The 25115-nt window shown below is 28.6% G+C and overlaps 2 protein-coding genes across 10 annotated transcripts in view; both read right to left on the reverse strand.

Moving 5' to 3' along the window:
* Positions 1-2576, reverse strand: part of LOC130902157 (neurofibromin) — a 51309-nt gene extending 48733 nt beyond the window's left edge. For 3 of the 4 annotated variants that reach the window (XM_057814046.1, XM_057814037.1, XM_057814064.1), the window contains exons 1-4: positions 2423-2576; positions 2154-2297; positions 1504-1708; positions 831-1297 (exon numbers count right to left, since the gene is read on the reverse strand). In XM_057814046.1, the coding sequence (XP_057670029.1) occupies positions 831-1297; positions 1504-1708; positions 2154-2297; positions 2423-2482 (876 nt within the window). In that variant the 5' untranslated portion in view covers positions 2483-2576. The remainder of the gene's footprint in view (positions 1-830; positions 1298-1503; positions 1709-2153; positions 2298-2422) is intronic. The other variant, XM_057814056.1, reaches the window with a different exon arrangement.
* A 6576-nt stretch (positions 2577-9152) lies between these two features.
* LOC130900500 (latrophilin Cirl) overlaps positions 9153-25115 on the reverse strand; it is a 267383-nt gene continuing 251420 nt past the window's right edge. For 2 of the 6 annotated variants that reach the window (XM_057811183.1, XM_057811200.1), the window contains exons 9-13: positions 24326-24370; positions 23424-23592; positions 21463-21681; positions 15238-15504; positions 9153-11886 (exon numbers count right to left, since the gene is read on the reverse strand). In XM_057811183.1, the coding sequence (XP_057667166.1) occupies positions 11143-11886; positions 15238-15504; positions 21463-21681; positions 23424-23592; positions 24326-24370 (1444 nt within the window). In that variant the 3' untranslated portion in view covers positions 9153-11142. The remainder of the gene's footprint in view (positions 11887-15237; positions 15505-21462; positions 21682-23423; positions 23593-24325; positions 24371-25115) is intronic. The other 4 variants (XM_057811218.1, XM_057811192.1, XM_057811206.1 and 1 more) reach the window with 3 other exon arrangements.

Below are 25115 nucleotides of genomic sequence, written 5' to 3' on the forward strand. Positions count from 1 at the left end.
CATGACAGTTAAATAGCCAATCCAGTGTTTGTATTCTAATCCCTTCAAAGTAATTTAGGATAATTCTTGTAATGCAGGTTATATAATAAGAGAACATTTTCTCCCACAAAGGAAGTGAATGGTATGACTTAAGGTTCTAGTACTTCAATAATGTACCTGTGAGCATCAAAACTTTTCAATGATCAACATGTTGGTGTGGCCTCCATATTAATGCCATTCCATATTATTACTAATTCGCCATTAGCTTGGTTGGATGCATCATTGCACAAACATTTTGTTTGCTATTCTCTATACTTTCATCATTGCTAAATTGGTAAAATTTGTACTAATCTGAGAACATTACCTTTGATCGTTAGATCTTCTTAGATCAAAATATTTCTATCAACTGTTTTCATGTTCTTTGATATGCTGGGGTTAACGGTGGTCTAGTTGCAAATACTATGACCCCAAATTAAACTTTCTAAGTCATCATCAAATCATTCCTTCTATTTTAATAGTGCCAGGCAGGACCTTTGTGAAGTGAAGTAGACATAACAAACCTAGCACTTAAAACTGCACAAATCAGTCTGATTTGCAGTATTTCCACGCCTACCGCCCTGACCTGCTCTTATTTCAATTGCGTTTCTTAGAACCTCAATGCTCTAGAAATCGATGATTATGCCACATGGAATCGTCGAAAATTGAAAATTTCAAATTGAAATATTGAAGTAGATAACTTTAAGTTATACTATACTAGCTACCAAAGTAGAATATAAATGAATAATTTAATTCTATAGATAAAATATAAGGCCTACAAATTTTTCATCAGCCCGTATGTAGAAGGTACTTACTGGAGCAAGTATCAGTAACATCATTTGTAATGACCATACTGATGATCTTCCTTTTTTGTTATCACCAATCATATCCAGAATATCAAAAAGCTGTTCAGCACATTTGGTCATATCTTCACAGGGATTCTTTTGTACCTCAGCAAATTCATATGGATATGTATCCATCCAGTTCCATATAGCTTTTTCCAATGAAATAACCAAGACAAGATGAGCAGACTTTTTTAATAAACGAAACTTTGATATAGCCTCCAGTAACAACCGTGTTAATCTCCCAACATCTACATTTATATATTGTATTAATTCTATATCACTATAATCTGGGTTTTCGTCAGGGCAGGAGGCTAGTTCTTGAAGTTTTGATGAAATTCGGTTAAAAACAGCATTAAAAAAATTTACGCTCAAAGCAAATAATACTTTGCTCGCCAATTGTTTTATTGCATGGACATTTGGGTTATCACTGGGCATGTCTAAAAATAAAATTTAGAAATAAGAGGAAATGAATAGTTATCATTGTAAAGCATTTATAAAAAATCATAATAATAAATCTGAGAATGATCACAAATGGTATCTTATGATAATCTTTCTAGCATAGTTGGTTATTATTACTGTACCTATACTATATAACTAAATCTATATAAATTTCTTCAATATAACTTGGTTATAAATATCTTACCTTTGCCCACTAAAAAAGCACATATTTCTTTTAATAAGCATTTCAAATTATTATTTTCTTCCATAGTTAAAGTTATTGAGTCTTTTGGTTGGATACTGAAACATTTTTCTAATGTTTCTAATACAATTATCAAACTATCATAGTAATTTTTTTCTAATTCTGGACCATGTTGCCTAGATGTACCACCACCTATGCCAGTCTGATACTGAAAAAAGTGAAAAACCTAAGTTAATAATTAAATGAAGTAGAAGCTTAGAATTAATTTTTGGGTATTTAATAGTTTTTAAACAAAAATTTTTACATTAGTAGTATTTCAAGTTAATCTCAATATCACTTTATGTTAATATATATACATGTATTATGTATTCCTCAACTTTTTACAAATATAACAATAGCTTGCCCCCAAATATTAGAGAATAAATACTCAATAATTAAAGGTTATTCATATGTACTTTTTCATAAAGTTTATTTTCATCCAATTTATTGTTTAAAAATTAAATGAAAAATGTAAAAATTTTGACATTTAAAGATTAAATGTGATACCTACAATCAATTTTTAGTAATTTATTCATTGCTCATTCAAATTATATGAAGAAATTATGCATAAAACACTCAAACTAAAGATTTGCCTTGAAAACATGCATTCATACCAATTCATGTATCCTTTTGAGGACTTTAACAAATCCATCCAGTACTAGTGCAAAACGATATTTAGATATTTGTATGATACAATTTTTGTTTTGTTCTTCATTAATGCTAGAATGAGTTGTTTGAGGACCAATTCGACAGGGTAACTGAAATTAAAATATAATTGTTTAAAATTTGTATGTATTAAGGTTTCATGTAAATATTGATTAAAAGGTGGGCAGCATAATAACTTTCAAAAAATTGTAAGTATCAATATTTTCTAAACACCAACCTGTTCCTCAAACCTAACAATCAAAGTATTAGCCCATTCTCCAGGCTTTTGTGTTGCCATTTTCTGGAAAACGGTTTAGTTTCACATTATTATGGGGTCTTAATTCGGTATGACATTTTTATCTAGGTAAATTGTATTGGTGGTAGAATCTGACAGCAGTGACAAGGCGATTACCAACTTAGCAAACAATTTCCACTACCAAAGTTTCACTCTTTATAACGTACTGGCAAATATATTAATGTTCAGGTAAAAATTACCTTATAGAAAGAATCCTCTAATATAGGCTTTAGACTATATTAGACTACATTGAAGAACTATTATTACTTAATCAGAGAATAACAAGACATTGCCATATGTCACTTGCAACTATAGGAAACGATAATAAACTAATAAAAATATTGGAGACAGTGTCAAATGTTTAGGTTTAGGTTAAATGAAACAAATACTGAAATTTAAATTCAGATTCTGTTTATTGTATACATTCCAAAAAGTTATAGTATTTCATTATAGTAAAACTGCGTGTCCTGCACAATTTACATTTTACATATGAAATACCATTCTAAAAAAAGAACAAAATGGAAGGAGATTCTTATTATAAAGATGAAATTTCCACTAATTAATTAAAAGTAGTGTGGCTACGTACAGATGTAAGATATAAGGCTTATAGCTGTATTTCCAATGCACTCTTATGGACCACTAACAACACCAAAATGCCCAAATATAATTTAAAAAAAAACATATAGGGTAGCAGATTCCACTATTAATGCACTCTTTTGCAACGCTAGCAAAAACAAAATATTTTTTTCCTCCAAATCTAAAAGGTGTTTTCTTTCTGAGTCAATTATCAAACTTCATTCAAAGTCAATTATCAAACTTCATTCAAAGAGAATGTAAAGAAAATCTGTTTTTAACACATTTTATCTAGGAGAGCGCTCACGTTGCTGATGTCAATATTAAACAGATTATTTAATTTAAAAGTAAAATTGTTCCTAGCCACTTCATTATTTGAGTGAACCCATACAAGTTTTATTGGCTACAACTTTGATTTTTTTTGTTTATTGATTATTATTGAATTGGTCTCATTTGATTGGCTTAGGGCTCAATCAAACGATGTGGAATGGATGTGCGTCACGACTATTTCGAAACGGAGAGAGCCAATCAGCACTTTGATGCATCTTTCGTTACGCGATTGTCTGGCCCACTATGTTCACATGGAGCGGATTAAATTCGGGCGAAATTTTTGGGTGAAAAAGTCACGCCAACTGCGTCAAAAACAAAGACTTGAAACTAACTCTACTTTCGTTTTTTTCACTTTTTAGAGGATAACTGAAAAACTGACAAAGCAGTAACTATGTACATGAAATTATTTGAGATTTTCGAGGTTTCTAGTAACATTAGTACAATAAAAAAGATTTTCTGATTTTTTGACTAATAACACTGTTTAAGCGAAGGTGCGATTTAATCAAGAAAAACCGACAAACTAACTTTTTATATTCAAAAAACTTATTGTTTTTTAATAAAGAGAACACTTCACTACACTAGCGCTCTATAAGACTGAGCATGCATATGCATAGACCTAAGCGCGCTAAATACAAAATGAATTTCACAACAATGTTTATCATCATCCCACCATCATCAATCTACACATTCGGTCAAATTAGACCAAAAAAATAAGAGCGAAGCTATATAAATTTCCACCAACCTGAAAATCAGTAAAATTGCTTAAAATATAATTAAAAATAAAATTTGAAAGTTCCCCATCTGTGTATGGCAAAAATTTGATTCAGGTCAAAGGTCAAAAAATGAGTTTTTCGCGATTTTCAGCAAAACGGTAAGTTTTATCATAAAAATACACATAAAATTGTAGATCATGAAATTATCTACAAAAAATGTATGTATTAGTACTTTGTTCCTATGATAATATACATATTATAACTATAAGAATACGAAAAATACCAAAGCTGCAGAACAACGTCGTCGAACTTTAGCAACATCTACGTCAATTGATATTATATTTGATGAACTTATGGCAGTTCCAGCCAGTCAACAGAAATTTCTTACAAATACCTATAAGAAAAGTTTACTGATGAAAATAGATTAATAAAACAAGCTAATAATGATGCTTATATATCGATAATGGAAACGGCAATAAAGCATTTCAATTTGACAAATACAATTATTGTTGTTGGTGAAGATGTAGACTCACTCTTATAACCCATTACTCGAACTCCAACCAAAAAAACTATTTTCTACTTAAATCCAGGAAAAGCTCAATATCAATCGGAAATCTATTCATCAAAAAGTTTATTTACTTTTGCAAAGTGTCAAAATCTGGCTGTGAAACGACATCTTCACTTTACAAGAGAAGTAAAATAATAATTTTCAAAATGTTTGAAAATGTGCTGAAGTTTTTAAAAACAATAATTCAACTCAACAAGAAGTTATTACCAACGGCATTCGTTTTCTTCTTTCTATGCATGGAGCTCCTAAAAAAATACCTGCTTAGATAAGTATTGATATGCATGTCTCGTTAAAAATACTAAAAGTATAAAAAAGTTCAATTGGCTCGTCTTCCTCTAACCTCAGTTGCTGCACATCAACTTCTTTTTCAAGTGTGGCATGGTTATCAGCTAGACTCTTCAGACTGGGGTTGGAAGTTGGTCAACAACTCATTATATCCCGTTCAAATTTTACTCCCACTTGTGCCGGAAAAACTGATGAACACAATTTTTTGCAACTGCAAAAAGGATGCAGTACTAAATGTGGTTGCAAAAAAGTTGAACTATTTTGTTTGTTCTCTGGCATGTACACCTTGTCAAGGTCGGTCGTGTTCTAATATTGAATCATCAACAGTGGAGAATCCGTTTGATTCCAACGAGGCGACATGTGATGAGTTGCTATTGACGCAATTTACATACACTCAGAGTAAAGATGAAGAAGAAGAACAAGAGGAAGGATTTGAAAATTTAAATCGCTTGTATCCTTTCAATCTCTGCTAATTTCCATTATTTTGCAATAATTTCAAATTAAACATCATCACAACAGGCCCGTGGAATAGGTCTACTGGGGAAACCACTTAAAAAAACGCGTCCACTACCTCATAGATGGCGTGGAATCGTGTCCATATTATGACAATTACAACTTTTTGAATCATTATATCTCAGAAACAGTTGCTCGTAGAATAAAAAGTATAAACACATTTTTTGTTGATAATTTCATGATCTAAAATTTTTGTATGTGTATTTTTATGATAAAACTTACCGTTTTACAGAATAACGCCATAAACTCATTTTTGTGACTTTTGACCTTGATTCAAATTTTTTCCATACACGGGAATGATGGGGAATTTTCAAATTTTATTTTTAATCATATTTTAAACAATTTTACAGATTTTCAGCTTAGTGTGAATTGACCGGAGTAATAATGTATGAAGACATTCAACACAGAAGATACCTCAAAGAACATATTCTAAGGACGTTGATTTGTTTGTTTTGGATGTTTTATTTATTGTTATATGTCTTTGTTGGCAAGATGTGATTGCATTGAACCATTTTTCACAGCAATTCTCTTGAGTAACAAGTATAGTGTTTTGGATGTATACCACAAAACAAATGTCGTCAGCGTACATGACTGCTAGGATCTGTGAATAATTCATGAGTGAATAGGGAGTATAACAAAGGTCATAAAACTGAACGCTTAGGTAATTGGCTTGAATGGGATATGATCCTGTAGTGTTTTCGTTTGTTTTCAGACTTTTCCATTGGTAAAGAGGTGATCAGAATTCTAATTAATTACGTGTGTAATTAATTTATGAATTAAACCCTTTGTCTTTTATTTCAAGCAAGATGATTCCATTTTTCTTCTTTCTCTGATGATATTAAAAACTTTTATTATTTGGACGGTTGATAGTCGGAATATTTGGATTATCAATATTTTTTTGAGGTATATTGGTATAAATCATTATATTTTAGATCCTAGTATCCACGATTTACAGATCAAACATTTTTAATGACTTGCACTATATACAGATGTGTATTATAATAATAGCATACTACCTGAAATAAATCACAAATAAAATGATGTACTGAAATTAAAAGCAATTTCAATGGGAAATTTTTATTTATTATTAGAAACTTTATTTCTATATTTACATGTTATTGTGCTGCCTAAGTTACAACTTAATAGCACTCAAATTTCATTAACCCAATAAAATTTTACAATAATAATTACAAATAAATAAAATTTCATCGTCATAACTTATTAAATTTTTTCTAAATAAAAAACTTGGAAACTACAGAAAAATTATTGGCAAATTAATAAGGAGTGGGGATGAAATATAAATTCAATGTAATTTACAATTACTATCAGTCTCTAAATGTTATTCTAACTTTTCATTGTAAATTGATCACTATACACCAGTTTTAAAACTGTACAGTGTGAAATCTTAAATAATGATGAACCAAATAAAATATTCAAATGATATTTTGAATACAAAATATACTTCTCATAATGCAAACACTGAAATCCTAAACTAAACATTTCAAAAGTAGTAGTACCGTGTATTTGTCTTAAATGGTGAGTTTGTAAGAACACTGTTTGTAACCAATGTTGAGTAAAAATTCGATTATTATACTGCTAATGTTTCTCACCGATAATTTTTTTTGACAAAGTTCAAAATTTTTTATATTGTTCAAATATCATTCATGAAATCAAGAAAATAATATTTACAGTAAAAATAAATATCAACTGAGCTTCTGAATACTCTATATATTTCCAAAATTGAATATTAAAATTATGTAATATTGCATTAAATTTCATACCTTTTGGTATTAGGGAGGAAGATAGATATCTTTTAATTGTTATTAAATTAAAAGGCCCTTCTATAAAGACAGTAATTTTAGTGTCCAAATAGTTATTATGATGAAAATTGAGAATGTTTTCAATTTAGAACTTTCCAATTCTTGAAAAATAGAATAGACACATCATGTAATATACTATTTAATTTCATGCCTTATTGTGTTATGCATGAAAATTGATACCTTTCAATTCAAGTAAAAAAACTAGCACCTTTAAAAATGTAATATTTGACAGTAGTATCCCAAAACTAATATTTATAAGATCTATCAGGGAAATAAAAATAAGTGAGAGATTAAAAGAGATGACATCTGTGTCATATGACAATTAATTCGAAATGATTCTGGTATTTCACATATATTATTCTTTACTTTGGATGACTAAAAAAAATTAAATACGAAAAATGTACATATATTGCGTACAAGTTTCCCTCATATTTTGCAGAATTAGTAGTTTTATACAGTCGAGTATTTCATTTATTGGCACAATTAAGATATTATTAGATAACAGATCATAATTAGTTGTAGCTTCTTTAACGCAAAAAAAACATTTTGGAATAAATACTGTCTAAATGACACATTTTAAGTCTACCTATTTTCGACACTTTATGTTTATCTAAAATTTTATTTACAAAAATAGTTTATTTAATGACCGATCTTTTTTCAACAGTCAGTAACTTATTTTTTAATTTTTTTCATTTAGATCACACATAGCAGTACGTACGACTACATTATTTAATAAATTATGACCACCTAATTACATCATAATATTCAGTGAGGATACATTCAAGTAGTAAATACTTTTGGAAGTAATAAAAAAAGAATAATTTTGTTAAATTAAAAAAAAAACAATAGTTGTATAAAGCTGCCCTAGTGATACGGCAAAATATTTAGAATGCTCCTTATGGGCTTGTTTACCAAAAATATCGGTTCACTACATACATTTAATTTAAAAAATTACCAGAACTACCATATATATTTTAGTAAGATATTACCGCAAATAATTTTTTAAAAAATTGTTAACCGAAGCATCGCGCTTGATCTACATAATAAAACAAAACTATTCATGAATGGAGTTCATATTAACAATATGAAAAGAAAACAAAAAATAAAAACTGCAATTTCTATTTATGCTAGCAAAATTTCCCATCATAGAACATAGGAAATTTCTTATTGATTACATATTTTATTTTTAAAAAAATCTACTCAAAAATAAGGGCATTTTTCCTATTTTAGTATAATGTGAAAGGATAATTGCTAGCAAATGAAGATCTCAGCTGCATTTCGATGATTGGTGACATCAATTAAGATACATTGAAATAATTTGTTGGCAGTATCATTCCTTTCAATGATTTTAGGATAAAAGAAGAACTTATTATTTTTTGAACATGTCAACTGTATTGCGGTAAAATGTCATAGATCTGTAATATAATTTCGGTAAAACAGAGAATACATCATAGATTCAAAATCTTGGTTTATGTATAAAAGTCCCTCACACAGTACCTATCAACATATGCAATTATTGGCAAATGAATATTGGATATCATTACACTAAAAGATTTTTAACTACTGAAAAATTTGATAGACATTGTGCAATTTACAATAGTTTTGTTCAACAGACTTATTGCAACTTCTCAATAGGTCAGAACATCTAAAATCAGTCTTTAATAAGAAAAAATTGGAATTAGAATTTTGGTAAGTAAAATTCAGATGAATAATATATATAGTTATATAAATTAAAATATAAATTAAAAAAATAGAAGAGCCTAAAATCTAAAATCAAGAACATTTAGAAACACACACACACACACACACACATATATATATATATATATATATATATATATTTCTTTAATATCTTATACCTTTTATATATGTTTATATTTTTTAATAATTTTTGAAAGATAGATAAATGAAAAGTAAGTTAAAAAATATTACGTAGTTCATGATTGACTGGCCTGATAGTCGAACTGATACAAAAATAGATTTTGAAAATAAAAATTTTGATAATGATAAAATTAGGAAGTGGTTTAAATTTTAATGATTAATACCATACTTAATTAAAATGAGCAATTCGCAATTTTGATAAAAATACCAGAGAATTCAAGTAGTACAAAGGGTCCCAATGGATCATCACAAATATAGTCAAATGCTTTCGAGGAATCCAAAAGAACGACGAGCCAGGAGCTCTTCTCAATGTATAACCAAAACCTGTTTGTGAAGACTGTGCAAGAGCGGTGTGTAATGATACTAGTACTGCAATAAAACAATCTCTTGGAAGTCCTTCATTCAAAAGTATAGCTCTGACAGCAGTATATATACTTGTATGAAACTGTTTTGAAAGATTATTTATTCGAAGGACCAAAATGTACCTGTGGATGTAATAAAAGGAAATAAAACATACTGGTTTGCTTTTTGGACTCAACAAGTTATTCAATACTATTTGACAGAAATCACATATATAATCAAATTAGTACAAAAGGGATATATAGTACATAAGTATACTTATCTATTATTTCCAACATTAAACGTGTGAGTAGTGTTAAGTCTCAACATAAAAGGCATCATCAACTCTTGAGAAATAATTTGAAAAAACAAGTATTTAATACAGATAATACTTAAAACAGACAATTCGAAATTAGTGAATCAAACTTCATTTTAAGCTTGATATGAACCTCATTGTATCAGAGAAACTACTAGAATTCATTAATAAATTTGATCAAAAAAATAGAGCACTGATTTCTATTAAGTTGATAACTCTGTATTTTTTTAATATATTGGAAAAGCGAGATTTGTCTTGATACTCATCTGATTTTCACGAAAAAAACATGTTTCTAATCCCAGCTTAGTACACAAATATGTTGAAAAATATATTTTTTGAATCGCAAAAAAGGCACTACAACCACATGTATAGATAAAATAATTGTCTATAATTTTATTTTTATGATAATGATTATCAGAATCGATGTTTAACTTTTTTCCAATTAGAGACTGATTGAAAGACCTTAATAAATGACAACTAATATATATTCATTCAATTCACAGAAATACTTTTTATAAAATAGTTGATTACTATAAAATTATCACGTTCCTTCATTCATACAAGCTGAGCTTTACTAAGTAATATATGTATAAAAGAAATTCCCACAACATGGCAAATCTTAATACCCCACTTAGAGTACTTTTTATAAGCAACAAACTTTAAATATCCAGATATTGAACAAAACAGGTATGTTCATATCTCGATTATTAATCAATTTAACATATTATTCACAAATTTTGAGATTTGATAAATAATATGGAAAATACTCATTGTTAAAAGTAGTAAGAGAGGTAGAAATGTTCAAATGATGCAATAGATAGCCAATGATTGTTTATTCAAGCTTTTGTTATCTATCAAAAAGCATAAGAACTACACCTTTAGATGTAAGGGCACCATTACTAAATATTCACAATCATGATTCTGCAAAGTGAGAAAGTGATTGATTGCTATTGCCACAAACAATGCAAATCGTTTTTAATTGTAGCCCATACCAGAAGACAAAATTTCTAAGCAGATAATAGGGGGATATATATGTTAGAAACTAATAGCCCCTTCTCATTTTGACAATACTTAAAACAACCTCTAAATTCATAGTGAATCTTTTTTGTAAAATTTAATTACATTAAGCTCATTGTACTTGTTCCTATTTATAATTGTGTATCAGAGCAGAATTCATTTCTAATAATAATTTAGTTTTAGAACAACCATTAGCTTCTCTGTACCTTTCATATTCACCCATGTATGGGATTTTCTATAGGTATGACCTTAGAGTCTGATCATGTGGTAATCACAGATATTCACTTGCAATGGCAGTTTCCTAATTCTTAACTCTCACTATACGGGGGATGGACTAAAGTTCGTGAGACGAACGAATCGTTGGGATACTGATTCTCAGGAGGTTCCAAGTGACAGACAACAGTTTCTCCATCTAACACTGCAGCTAGGGACCGCAATGATGCATCACCACCCATTCCAGCACGGTATGCCATATTACGTCTTCTGTAAGTGTCCATACCCATGGACGGTGGACAATGATTGAGATCTTTGGCATAATGCTTCATTACGTCAGTAAAGCTTCTATCGTTGCCAGGACTATATGGTATAAGAGGTCGGTGGTCTCCATATGATCTTGAAGATTGTCGGCTCATATCACTCTGTCTCTTTCCATCCTCATCACTCATATCAGATACTTGAATTTCATTTCTGTCAATTTCTTCGTACACAGGATCATCTTCAATTAATCCCCTTGGAGTGTGGGCCTCATATATTTCAGTATAAGTATGATGACTCGATCCCGGTAGTTTTTTCTTGAAATTTCCATGAGAACTTTGCGGAATACTTATATGCTTGGGATGGATATTTTCTTCCAGACAGATGTCCAAATCAGTTAAATTTGTAGGACGTTCTTGAAGCATTTGATGGCGGATATCTTTGGTATTTACAGCCACTAGATGTCCGGTTCCTGGATAACCCGCACTGCCAACTAGTACCATGTGCGATCTGGGTGAATCTTCTTGCTCGGATCCTCCATGTCCTGAATCTCGGCTGCAAGACTTAAAAGAAATGTTCTGAAAAAAATAATTTGCATTAAAATAAGATTTTCATAATTCTGGGTATTTTTAGGATCAGAGCATTACATTTTATGTTTTACCTTTACTCCACTATATAGAAAGAATACTCATTTTCTTGTAGTCTGGGATTGGAGCAAAATTAAACACTAAAGTGTACTATTATGTAATCAAAAATAAATAAATTTGACGTTTACTAAACTGAAATTTATTAATTATTGTTGCCATTCAAAAGTTTTCATTGGTCAGATTATGGATGACATTAAATTTTTATAGGTTAGATTAGGTTACGTCGTTATGAATGAAGTTAAATATTCATTGGTTAGATTATGAATGACATCAACTTTCTATAGGTCAGGTCATTATGAGTGACGTTGAATATTAATTGGTTAAATTATGAATGACATTAAATGTTTATAAGATACATTAGGTTATGTCGTTACATCTCAAAGTGAATTTTATAAAAAATTCAATGTCATCAGTCATAAACTAACCTTATCTAACCTATGAAATTCAACTTCATACATTACGATCTAACTTATGAAACTTGGATGTCATTTGTACTTTGACCCTAATTTCAGTCTCTGATGATAAATACATAAGTATTTGAAAGCTCGGATTGGTGTTTGCCACAATCCCATAACAAAACGTTTATATTATATTTCGTGATGACTCGTCTTTTTTTGACTTGAATTATCTCTTTTGATAGAAAATCAGTTGAAGAGAAGGTAAAAATTAACCTTTCGATCTATTTCGATCTTTATCAAAATTTGAAAATCGAAATAAAAACTTTTTTTAATAAAAAAATTAATCTTTTTTTAGATGCTACATTTTAAAAATATTTAGCAGCCATCAATTGAAGTATTCTTAGTTGCATTAAAACTTATAAATATAAAATAGAAGTATAAATTTTGCTCGAATTGTGTAGGTCTTCTATATTATTGATAGCTTTCTCGTTCCTATGTATGTGAACCATTCCTAAAAATTCTCTTCTACTTGTATTATTTATGAATGTACTGTTTTGATATTTTATGGTTTGTTAATGCACTTTTATTTTTTCTTGTCGTATTAATGATCTTTTAATCTATTTTCTAAATACTGAGATGTATGTAAAAAGCGTCACAATCATTACAGTGACTTATACCAATATCATGTTTATTGGAATAATTCGATAGTTGTTGGGAAAGTTCTTGTACGGATGGGATGTAAAGAAACATGTTTTATGATTTGATGTTTAGTTTAGAAAGCTGTCAATGATTAGAAGTCCTGACAATTTGAGTAAAATATATAATTCTATTTTATATGTTTTAATGCAACAAAGTATAATTCAATTAATGGCTGCTACATATTTTTGAAATGTATCAACTAAGGAAAAATTAATTTTTTTATTCTGATACTATTTTTATTTTGATATTCATGTTGTAGGTAATTATTGATTAATATAATTACGCACTTTGACAATATCAAGTCATATTTTGATACAGACTGGAGTAGGTCGAAACGTCAATTTTTACATGTTATTTTAAACAGAATTTCTATTAAAAGAGACCTGAAATCAAAACGATTCAACACGAAAAAAACATATAAAAATGTCTAAGAAGTAAAAAGTTCTTATTCCCTATGACTTTTTTAGGTTTCTTCTGATTGAAAATTAGTTATTAGTTTTTAAAACAGGTATAAAATTTGACATTTCCAGCAATTTCGGTATTTATGGAAATAGGTCGATACTTCAAAATTATGTATGCAAACAAATTTTCTTACCAAATCATTATTACCCTTTTGTGGGTTATGAAATGTTATTCAAGTACTAATCTGCAAGCGTCTTGAAAGTGGTTATTTAAAAGCAACAAAAGCCTATATTGAATTATATATAACTGAATATACATAAACGAATGCGTGCGGCTAGGCATATGTTCTTTCTATTCATCATGTAAACAGATGACAATTGGAGTGATGTCTAGCATACAAACTAGATCGCAGGAAGATAAATAAGATAATTTTCAAAATACAATTCAATGATAAACATGATATAGTTAGTTGTCCAGAAGTAATGTTTTCCTGTAAGAATTTTCCTGTTTTTTAATTGGAATATTACTTGAGTTCAAAAGTAAAAAATTAATATTATTTCTCTCATAATATGTTCTCATTCACAAATCAATTTCTATGAGCGAATTGTACTCAACAAATTTTTTTTCGGAACTATTCCTTCACTTTACGTTTCTATTTGACAAATATACACTAATCTAATATTAATTTCTATTTTCATGGACATTAATTGTAATGCTCTGTCTTTTATTTAAAGCATGAACAGTTTTTAGTAAGTTATTAAAAATGTGTACATTTTATTTTATTAATCCAATTTTGGTATATATAAAACAATACTAATAAGTTAAATAACTAGAACTAATATTTTTATCAAACATGCACACGTTAACCTTATACAAGGATTTATCAAGCCAATGTCCTCAAAGAAACATTATTTATTGTTGCAGAAACATTCAAACAATTATTTCTGAAAGTTTCAACACCACCGTTTCAAATTATGGCTGTGAAAATTCAAAAATTATAAATAAAGTTCATATTCATTGATTTTCTTTCGCGTATGCAAATTTTTGTGTTCTTACTATATTTAAATATTTATTTATTGTAGACAAATGTTACTGAAAGATAAGATTTGTAATTGTTAATAACATGCTTAATCTTGAAAATATCTGGTATAAAATATCTGAAATCCTCAATGAACTTTGAGGATACTGGTGCGTTAAAACCTTACTATTACTTTGAGAGTATTACACTGGATAAACATTTAATGTTTCAGTTATACGTTGGAAAAGTTTGTATTTTCGTTTAGAGTTAATATATAAATTACAAGTAAATATCTCTAGTAAATCGTTAACAGTTTAAGATGAAATAAGTGCAGAAAATTACACACTATTTACAAAGTTTATCCCAAGCAACTTACATTAATTAAAATTCATTTGACTCTTGAAGCACCCGTTATATTCTGAAGTATAATTGAAATTTAGCATATTTTCATACAAAAGAAGAAAAGTTTATTTCACTTCCATTATTAATCACTAAAACTCATTACATAATGTATAACATTTAAAGTTGAGTTTATTATTATGTATAATATTTGTAGTCGTAATAAACAAATTTAACTAAGGTATGAAAGGATATTGACAAAAATTGACTGCATGTAATTTTTTATATTTAGTAATTTTGCAAAATAGCTCTGGAAATCCTATTTTTAAATATTTATATACATAATTATCCAGTGTAAAAGTATTTTTCGTGTCAGTTTAGAAAAGAGAAAATTAATATTGTATAGAAAGCAATAATACTACGCACCTTTGAGTGTAAAGGTTTATGCAGAGGACCCCAAGTGGAGATTGATTTAGGTATATTAGGATTGTTAGAAGAGATCTTATAGAAGTTACGGCTATAAGGTAAAGTCGAGGTATTGTTAGACTCGGTATCAGGAATAAGGTTGGTAGGTGTTGTTCTTATTGGCCGAGACAGAGTAGCAGCCATGTTGGCCGAAGTAGAAGTGGCCACAGGTGTCTTGCAAACCCGACTTACGTTTGTGCAACTCCTGGAATTCCAATCGCGTTGCAACTAAAACAAAATTGTTACCTTCACCTTGGGATCTTTGTTAAAAGAAGCACTGAGAAAGAAAGCATTAGTAGTTATTTTATGAGAGAGGCAAAATGCTTCAGAAAGGTACACAATGCGCGCACCACCACAACTCTATGGTTAGTAAGCAGCTCTGACAGTCTCTACACAAAGCACGTTTTTTAACATTTGTCGTATATTTCTCACAGAAGCCATTCTTAACAAGTTTTATATATATATATATATATATATATATATATATATATATATATATATATATATATATATATATATATAATTTAAAACGCCGCAATTCTTCACTAATTATTTACCAGACGATAAATACATAAGTTTTCGAAATCTCAGAATATATTAGAGTAAGTACACTTTGGTATTTAATTTTGCCACATTCCCACTACGAAAACACTATCTAGTGAATATATATATATATATATATATATATATATATATATATATACTAGTTTCTCAAGAAATTAGAGAGAAAAAAAAATATATATATTTATTTATTTGATATTTAAATGAATTTCTGAGTAATAGAACTGACTTTAATAATTCGAAAATCACGTTAATTACAACAAAAATGTGAAAAAACCTTATCTTTCACTTATATAGAACAATTCCTGAATACACACCACTTATGTACGAGAATATATTGAAAAATTCTTAGCCTACTATAGAACTAAACAAAATTTCAATGTCAAAATATTTTATTACTCAACATATTCTCCTCTTAATTGGATACATTTATTACAGCGAACCTGCAACATCTCTAGACCTTTCAGAAAAAATGTTTCTTCTTGCTCTGCAAACCAGACCTCCACAGCTTTTATTACCTCCACGTTGGAAGAAAATTTACGACCTATCAAACTTTTTTTCAGTTGAGGAAAGAGATGATAGTCGAACAGAGTAATTCTAGTAATTCAAACCCATGGCAACATATGATTTGTGTGCAGGGGAGTTGTCCTGCAAAAACAAAACACCCGTAGAGTGGTCAGTAATATCGAAAAGTAATCTCCAGTTATTTTTCTACCCTTATCCAAAAAATCAATCATGATTACTCCATGGCAATCCCAAAAAACTGAAGTAAGAACTTTTCCAGCAGATTTTTGGACACGAAACGTTTTAGGACTTGGAGAACCAGAGTGTCGCCATTCCATCGATTGTCGCTTTGTTTCTGGATCGTAGAAATATACCCTTGTCTCATCCATAGTAACAATTCGGTTTAAGAAGTCTACATCATTTTCAAATCGAGCACAGATCGAACGCGATGCTTCTACCCTTGCACGCTTTTGGTCAACATTCAAATATTTGAGGATCCATTTTGCAGCGATTATTCTCAAGTCTAAATTGACGTGAACTATTCAGTGGAAATTGTTTATGTGGTCATATCCCTATATCTGATCCTTTATGAATTTGAAAATAAGTTTGAAGTATACGTTAAACAAAGTTATATAATGAGAAGTAATACCAGAATGATATAAATACCAAATATAAACACAAACCAGATATGTAATCTAAATTCTAGATACCTAGGTTTTTTGGGAAATTCATTGTGAGATATTGATCAGTATTTTAATTGAATAAATATTTTTATTATTCTACAAATAAATGTATTTATCAGAACGTCTCTATTTTTCTTTTACGTTATCTGAGTATTCTATGACTGGAAATTAGTACCTTGAAATCATATTTTATATTTTGAAAAGAGAAAACTCGAACGGAGCCATTACAAAATCCATTCACAATTCTTACGACTTCCTCAAGCCATAGAAAAAATATTTAGATTCCACACAAAATTATATCACCAGCATCACTGAGCACAACAAAAAATCATATTTATTATTAAACATCAAACTTACACAAAGAACTCAACATAATTTTGATATTGTTTTTCCTTATTATACGAAGTGAGTTTTATGTATGGAACGTCTCAATTATCTCGGAAACGACGTGTACGATTTTTATAAATTTTTGTGCGCAAAGATCTTGTGATACGGCCGGTATCATGGTTGTATCTACATTGTTGTCAGATCTTTCCTTTTTCCGAAAAATAATGAACTTTGTTATCTCAAATTGATCACCCTATATATTTTCATGTTTTTAGAAATTCTCAAGAAATACTAATTATTTTTCACGTAATATACTATATACCTTAATTGAAGAAAAATCTGTGTCATGTTAGAACTAGATCCACATTTGTGAAGTAGAAAAATCAAGAATTTTAGAAAACATACAGTAAAGGCGATTACAGCAGATGTTCAAAATGTCCATTTACTTCAATACAACAAGTCATACGATTTTTAAAACTTTGCAATACATTTTGTAACATCCCTGACTGTTCAATTCTTCTTATCTCTGGTAATCTTATCTTTAAATTCCTGAATATTGGCAGACTTTATTTTATAAACAATGTTATTATTTCAGTTACCCTCATTGAAAAAGGGACTAATCATTATGTTGCCTATTATTCCAGCCCATATAATCAGTATCTGCAATTATGCCGATTTACTTTCCATTAATACAAAAAGTGGCTTCAGTGCAGAACATAACTACTTAGGAAATTTGGATCGTTTTGATTGTAACATTTTTCATCATTAGGTCTGAAAACTCTTCACCTCTATCAAAATTGTCATCTGACAATGCTTGAACCAACGTTACTTTGTATAAAAGGAATTTATTATCACGTAAAATCTTCATTATGGATGTTTTGGAAATATTAAGTTCCCTGGATATTTGTCTAGTACTCAAGTGTGGATCGTCTTCTAACAGGACACAAACATCTAAAGTTTTGTTTTCAATTGATGCAATTTTTCTACGCCCTGATTTGCATAAATCTTTTACTGCACCAGTTTCATTAAACTTTTTTCCTAATTTACTGACAGTAGATCTTGTTATGAACATAAATTATTAAAGATATTACACGTTTCTCGTTGACTTCTACGCCTATCAACATATCCTAATATCATTAATATAAATTCGTTCTTTTTCAGATGAACGATCCATTGTGACTTTTAATAAACTTCAACAATAATGATTTATTGAATCGTCAAATTTGTTATTGTAGCAGTAATACTACCTAATAGTACATTATGTTACTAGGAGTAGGAAGCTATCATTATTGTTCAGATTGTATGCAAACTGGGCGAAACATATAATGATTCTTCTGCTTCGAGTGACATAATATTTTTTCTTCAAGCGTAAAAATAATACATTGAAATTCTTCTTCTTCAGACATTTTTACAATACACTTTTCAAAACTGACAAACATCAAATTAAATGACAGTTCCTGTCTACTTGGTTACAACTCCCATAATAAGACGTTGCTATCGTTTCTCATTATTTTGTTACTAGTACAATAATGAGCGTTCATTATTTTACTGGTAAAAGAATAGATTATTTTTACGAACTGTGTTGCCGAAAATAATATAGATATTTTATCCGCTTGAAGAAAAATGTATTATTTTAACTTCGGCGGAGATAACGCAAATGTAACTATAACTCCGAAATTATGACATTTAAGTATAGGGAGCATGAGATGAAAAATAATAAGTATTTCTTAAGGATTTCGAAATGCGAAAAATATACAGAGTGATCCATTTGAAATAACAAAGTTCATTATTTTTCCGGAAAAAGGAAAGATCTGAAAACAATGTAATGTTTAATTAAACTTATTACTAACTTAGTGAAACTAGACCTTGTTATGAGATTTGTATTAGCACATAAATTATTATTAAGAATATTCAACTTAAACGAGTTTATTCAATCGTACAAATGTACGATATTTATTGAACTTTGGTGGAGATTCTGTGAATGTAGCTATAACTCCGAAATTATGGCATTATGGTATATAGAATATTACATGAAATATAATTAGTATTTCTTAAGGATTTATAAAAACATGAAAATATATAGGGTGATCAATTTGAGATAACAAAGTTCATTATTTTCCCGGAAAAAGGAAAGATCTGACAACAATGTATATACCACCATGATACCGGCCGTATCCAAACTCTTAACAATAAAATTTGGTAAGAATGTTGCTTCTGTTAATTTTAAAAGAACTTTTGTATTGAAACATTGTAGAATAAATAATTTACGAATGTTTCAAACGATTTAGATTGATTTAGTTTTAATGCTACTTTGAATTAAATTTGACAAATGTCAAGTTTACGCATTAAAGTTTAATTAGTAAAATTACTTCAGTTCATGTGGAAATGCACATAATACTGGAGCAAAAACTCAAATATCCATGCTTGAAAATATCCATCAAAGTGAAAATTATGTACAGATGATTTTTTATTTCCAGACATAAATAAAACCAAAACAAACAAAGCATTGGAAAATAAATAAGACCCAAAATATACAAAATGACCATTATGACCTATTATAAATATCTAAATAAATAACTAGTAACAATAACTCCACAAATCCAATGAATTTTCAGTACTATGAAGCATAATCCCCAATGATAATACTTTGATGTGAAATAAATATGTACTGCTTCAAAAGATAAATACTGATAGATAAATAATCATATTGAATATCATAACTTTCTAAAAATTGAAATCATCATAATTTGAATCATCTTTTCTAATAAAATCTCATATTTGATTTTCATATCTATTTATAAAAAAAATACTACAGGTTTAGGCACTACAACTGGTGAAAAAATTACCCTTACAATTATCAAAAGAATAATTTAGAGCGAGTTACTAGAAATATAACTGTGAAAATAAAGAAATGTTATAGAAAACTTATAGCATCAATCAGATGGACAATTTCACATTATCAGATTGACAATTACGAAATAAATTTAGTGAAAAAACATTGAAGACATTTTTACTTTCATACTAGAATTATATAACATAAAATTCGATTTGTATTTATTTGAGTATTTTGCATACATAACATATTGAAATACTTCACATAAGCTTTCCAAAAAATCACCCTGTACATAAATGACAGAATCTGGCTCTATACAATAAATATATAAGAGCGTTTTGGGTAAATATTGAAAAAGAATACACACACAAACTTAAACATTGATCTAATCATTTGCAGTATCTTCTTCTATGCTCACTGGACAATTTTTGATACATTCAAACCAATTTTATAAGAGCAGTTTCAATTTTTTATTTATAATTTATTAGAATATTTTACTTTCTACCTAATGCTAGGAAAATAACGAACCCAGTCTAGACAATTTTCATACCATTTTATATTTAGTACTTTTATTTCTTATTTTTTAATGGATCAAAAAATCACTTAAGGAACGAATTTACTGTCTAGTAAATACAAAATTTTAAATAAGGCTCAATAGTATGAATAGTATTGTTTTGAAAATTTTAGAAAAAAGTTTCTGGAGTAGACGGGTGATGAACAAAGAACTGATCTAAAAGGATACCAAAATTCAGATATTATTGTAGAAATATTGGTAAATTCACATCTAAAACTGTTTCCCTACAATATATGTTAATTGGGGGATTTAAATTTATATTTCTTGAGTATTATTGATCATAAATTATTTTTTGGTTTTAATTCGCATATTCCTAGATTGGTTCCAATACTTAAAATTGAATATTTAAAGAATTTTATAAAGTCATAGGTTAGCTTATAACTAAATGACGTTAATGTTGTGATTGTTTTTCTAGAAAACCACTTTTCTGTTTCTCTAAAAGAAATTGTTTGCTCTTTTTTGTGGCATAAAAGAAAGTTACTCTGAGGAATGTTGTTTCATGACAAATTACATATGAATATGAGACATAAGGAGCTGCACGTTGTAAGCATTTTTTAGATAGAAGTACCTTGTTGCGAGACATTATGCAGCCTTTTATGGTTGGTCGTGGTGGTACTAGCATTGTTGGGATCAGTTCTAGATATAATCTGAACTAGTGCAGTAGGTCGAGCATTATTAAGGTTATTGACTACACTGGTACCCACACTAGTTCCATGCGGTGTAAGAACAGAGTTGTCTGTTGAGTGGGAGTTGGTACCAGCTGAAGGATTACCATTGGAACCACCATAGATACTAGTTCCTCGCTCTTTCGCCATCCCGGAACTTCCACTGGTGCTACCTGAACTACCACCTGGGCTAGAGCAACGAAGACATTGCGGTAACCAGGAATGTCTTCGTATTACTTTACGATATTCTTTCCGCACCTGGGAGAGAAAATGAAAATGAAAATAGTGCAATAAACTAATTCAAAACAGAACATAAGATGGGAAAATCAAGCAAAATAATTGATTACTGTGCAATTACAAACAAAATTGTAAAGTGTTGTGTTAGATATATGTAACATAATTATTACTTTTGGTACAACTTTTTATTATTTCTAGAAGTAATCATTTTAATTGCTTCACTATTTCTTTTCTGCAACCTAAGGGTGACTTCATTAAGCTACTACAATAATAAATAAAGTATATTATTTACATTATACACTTTAGAATGTATATGTATTAATATCTAACACCACACAGTGAAATGAAATTCAATACTATTACGATTTTTTCATTTCACTATTGCAACATATTGAAAAACTTTAAAAATAACGCAGTAATGAGATCATATTATTTATTTAAACTTTTTTTACATTTATATGTACAATGTATCTAGATATATTTCAGCACTATATATGACTGTTATGACTTCTTCTGTCTGAATGTGAGGAAAAGCAAATTATTCTTAATTATAAAAATAATTTCCAAACAAACATATTGACATCTATCAAGTTTCATATCAATACATTTATATAAAATGGGGTAATAAAATAATCCAACATAAAAAACATCTTTAAAACACAAATTAATAGATGGAGGAACGAAAATATTAAATAGACAAAAATTGAGAGTACTAGAAACACCCAATACAGCTTTAAAATATCAAAAGAAATATCCATAATAGTATATTTTACAAACTTTTATAGAGATATGAAGTTATGAAAACCACTTTGAGTTCCCAAAATGAGAACAAACAGTAATACTGGAATTTTTATTTGTCATTCTCATATATATGAAATGAAATGTGAAAAGATTAAAATTAGGAGTTAGGGTTCCCAAAAGTACATTGCCAATGAAATAGGGAAAAAAATAATTATCAGTTAAGGAAAAAAACTCATAGATAATATTTCTAATTTGATGCAGAAAAAATTTAAAAAATTAAAAGCAAAATTAAATATGAAGAATTTACGAAAAGGTAGCATAAAATCAGAAGGAATTGTTTGAGTTTAAGAGAGATGAATGAAGCCAAATGAAAAATAAATCAGACAATTTCAGTAATTTTAATAAAAATATTCTGTTTTAATGCCTGTACTGGAGACAAATACATACTACAAGTGTGAGAAATCTGATCAAAAGCTTGTAATTATTTGATTTTCAGAGAAGTTTAGGAAAATTCCGGTCTAGGCTCAATACTATAACACATCTCAAAAGATAAATAATTAATAATAATTACAAAGATTGTTATATTTTTAGGCATATAAACATAAAGGATTGATTTTAATTAAAACAAATTACTCATTAAATTATAATTTCAACTCAGTCAAACATAACTCAAAGCTGTCAGTTAATAAAAAGAAATTATTTGAATATAGTTTTGATATTTAATTCCCATCAACATTGGTTTTGATAATAAAATACTAAAGCAAAAATCTACAGTAAAAATGCGTCGCAATTTATGAAAATTTTATCTTATTCTAACAGTACAGACATAACACTGCTTAGTCTTGAAATGGTTTTATGTTCACCTCCACATCTGTTATAAATATATGCCAAAATGTTTATTAATATGATTTTGATTTTTGTGAAAAAAAACGGCTTTCTAGGTTTTGTCCTTATTCTCAATATATAATAACATTAACACTTCACAGTAAAGAAGATCTCTGTTTATAAACACAGCATCTTACCTTCTCGTTCTGAATACAATGGAATAAGAAAATAAAGAATCCTTGTAATGAATTAAATCCCGAGAAGAAATACGCCATCACTACTGATTCTTTATTAAGATACAAGAATCCGAAGGTCCATGTCAAACCGAGAAGAAATACCAACACAAAGGCTCCTTTTAACCAAGCCCTAGAAAAATGTATCAGTTTTATAAAATGTTCTTATTTCTAATATCTATTTTTAACAAATAAGCTTAGCATATTGAAATTAAAATAAATTACAGTTCCCAGTTAGAAGTAGGTAATATTATATTATCTTATAATTATGAAAATGTAAATTGTGTATTTAATTGATTCCTATGAAATTTCGCCACTTCGGATATATTTAAAATAATTAGAAAACTACTAAAATTATCTACAAAAAACTAACAATTGTACATAATATTGTAAACCTCAAAATGAACACTATGAATGAGTATAGTTTGAAAGGGAAACCAATAAGGATATAAAGAAAAACTGAAAATTCAATAATAAGACAAAGAAATTAAAAATTTCTCTCTACACTGGTAATATATAGTAAGGTTGTTTTAATAGATATCCAACAATTTGTGATATATCACAAACTAGAATAGATGTATCTAGAGAGAAATAAACTTTGAACTGATATTATTGTAAAGAAATTAATAACTAATATCGACCTCACTGAGAAATAACTATCTAAGGAATATCAAAACATGACCAAGATGTTCAAAATAACAAAGTACAAATTTCTGTTGAGTAGCAGTTTACTTCTAACTTCTTGTATTACTACAATTTATTTCAATTTGTATACTCTTTTGTGGCTAATGTAGAAAAGTGATGCTAGTTAACGTGCACTAATACAAAACTACTAATAAAATAAAAACTTTAAAGAAAATTCTTACAAATGAGCTTGAAATTTGATATGAAGTGCATTTTCCTCCTTTCCACTACCATAGGATAAGATCGCCATGCAAGAGAGAGAGAAGGTATATTAGAATTAATACCTTACCACACGCTATAAATAACACACTGGAGTGGATTTTTTATACGAATTGATAAAATATTTATTTCTTTCAAAATAAAACAATTAGCTCAATTTTATTTATTAATTGTGATTTTTGTGGCTCAAGTCGTACAATGAAATTCACCAAATCTAAATTACAAAATAGTTTATGGTGAAAACTAATGAAAGTAAAATTATCCTTATTATTAATCACTTTGAACAACTCTCTCTTCTACTTACACTGCATTGATAGTAGGGACCAATTTAATTGATTATACAGCAGGAAGAATTCCTTTTATATTACTGTTATGTAATTCTATGAATTTTAGAAAATTTTATATTTAAAATATATATAATTTTCCAAACGTATTTGAAAAAATAAGACCTCATAATTTTAATAAGACATACTGTAATATTCTCAATGATTCAAGAAAACAAATAAAAATATATAGTTTTATATTTTGATAAGATATTTACAGTTGATGTCAAATTGGATTAACATTATTTAAAGCCTGTTCTTACACGAAATCATTCAGTCGCCACCGTGCTTCTACTTTCATTTTATTTATTGAAGAATATATTTCTAAAGGAAATACGAAAAAATCCACTCCAATGTGAAAAAACATTACTGTGTAAATACAAACCCAATTTTAAAACGTCAAATGCGGTTTTTGTTATTTTATTATTTT

This window comes from Diorhabda carinulata, chromosome 1 (genome assembly GCF_026250575.1).
Source record: "Diorhabda carinulata isolate Delta chromosome 1, icDioCari1.1, whole genome shotgun sequence".
NCBI lineage: Eukaryota > Metazoa > Arthropoda > Insecta > Coleoptera > Chrysomelidae > Diorhabda > Diorhabda carinulata.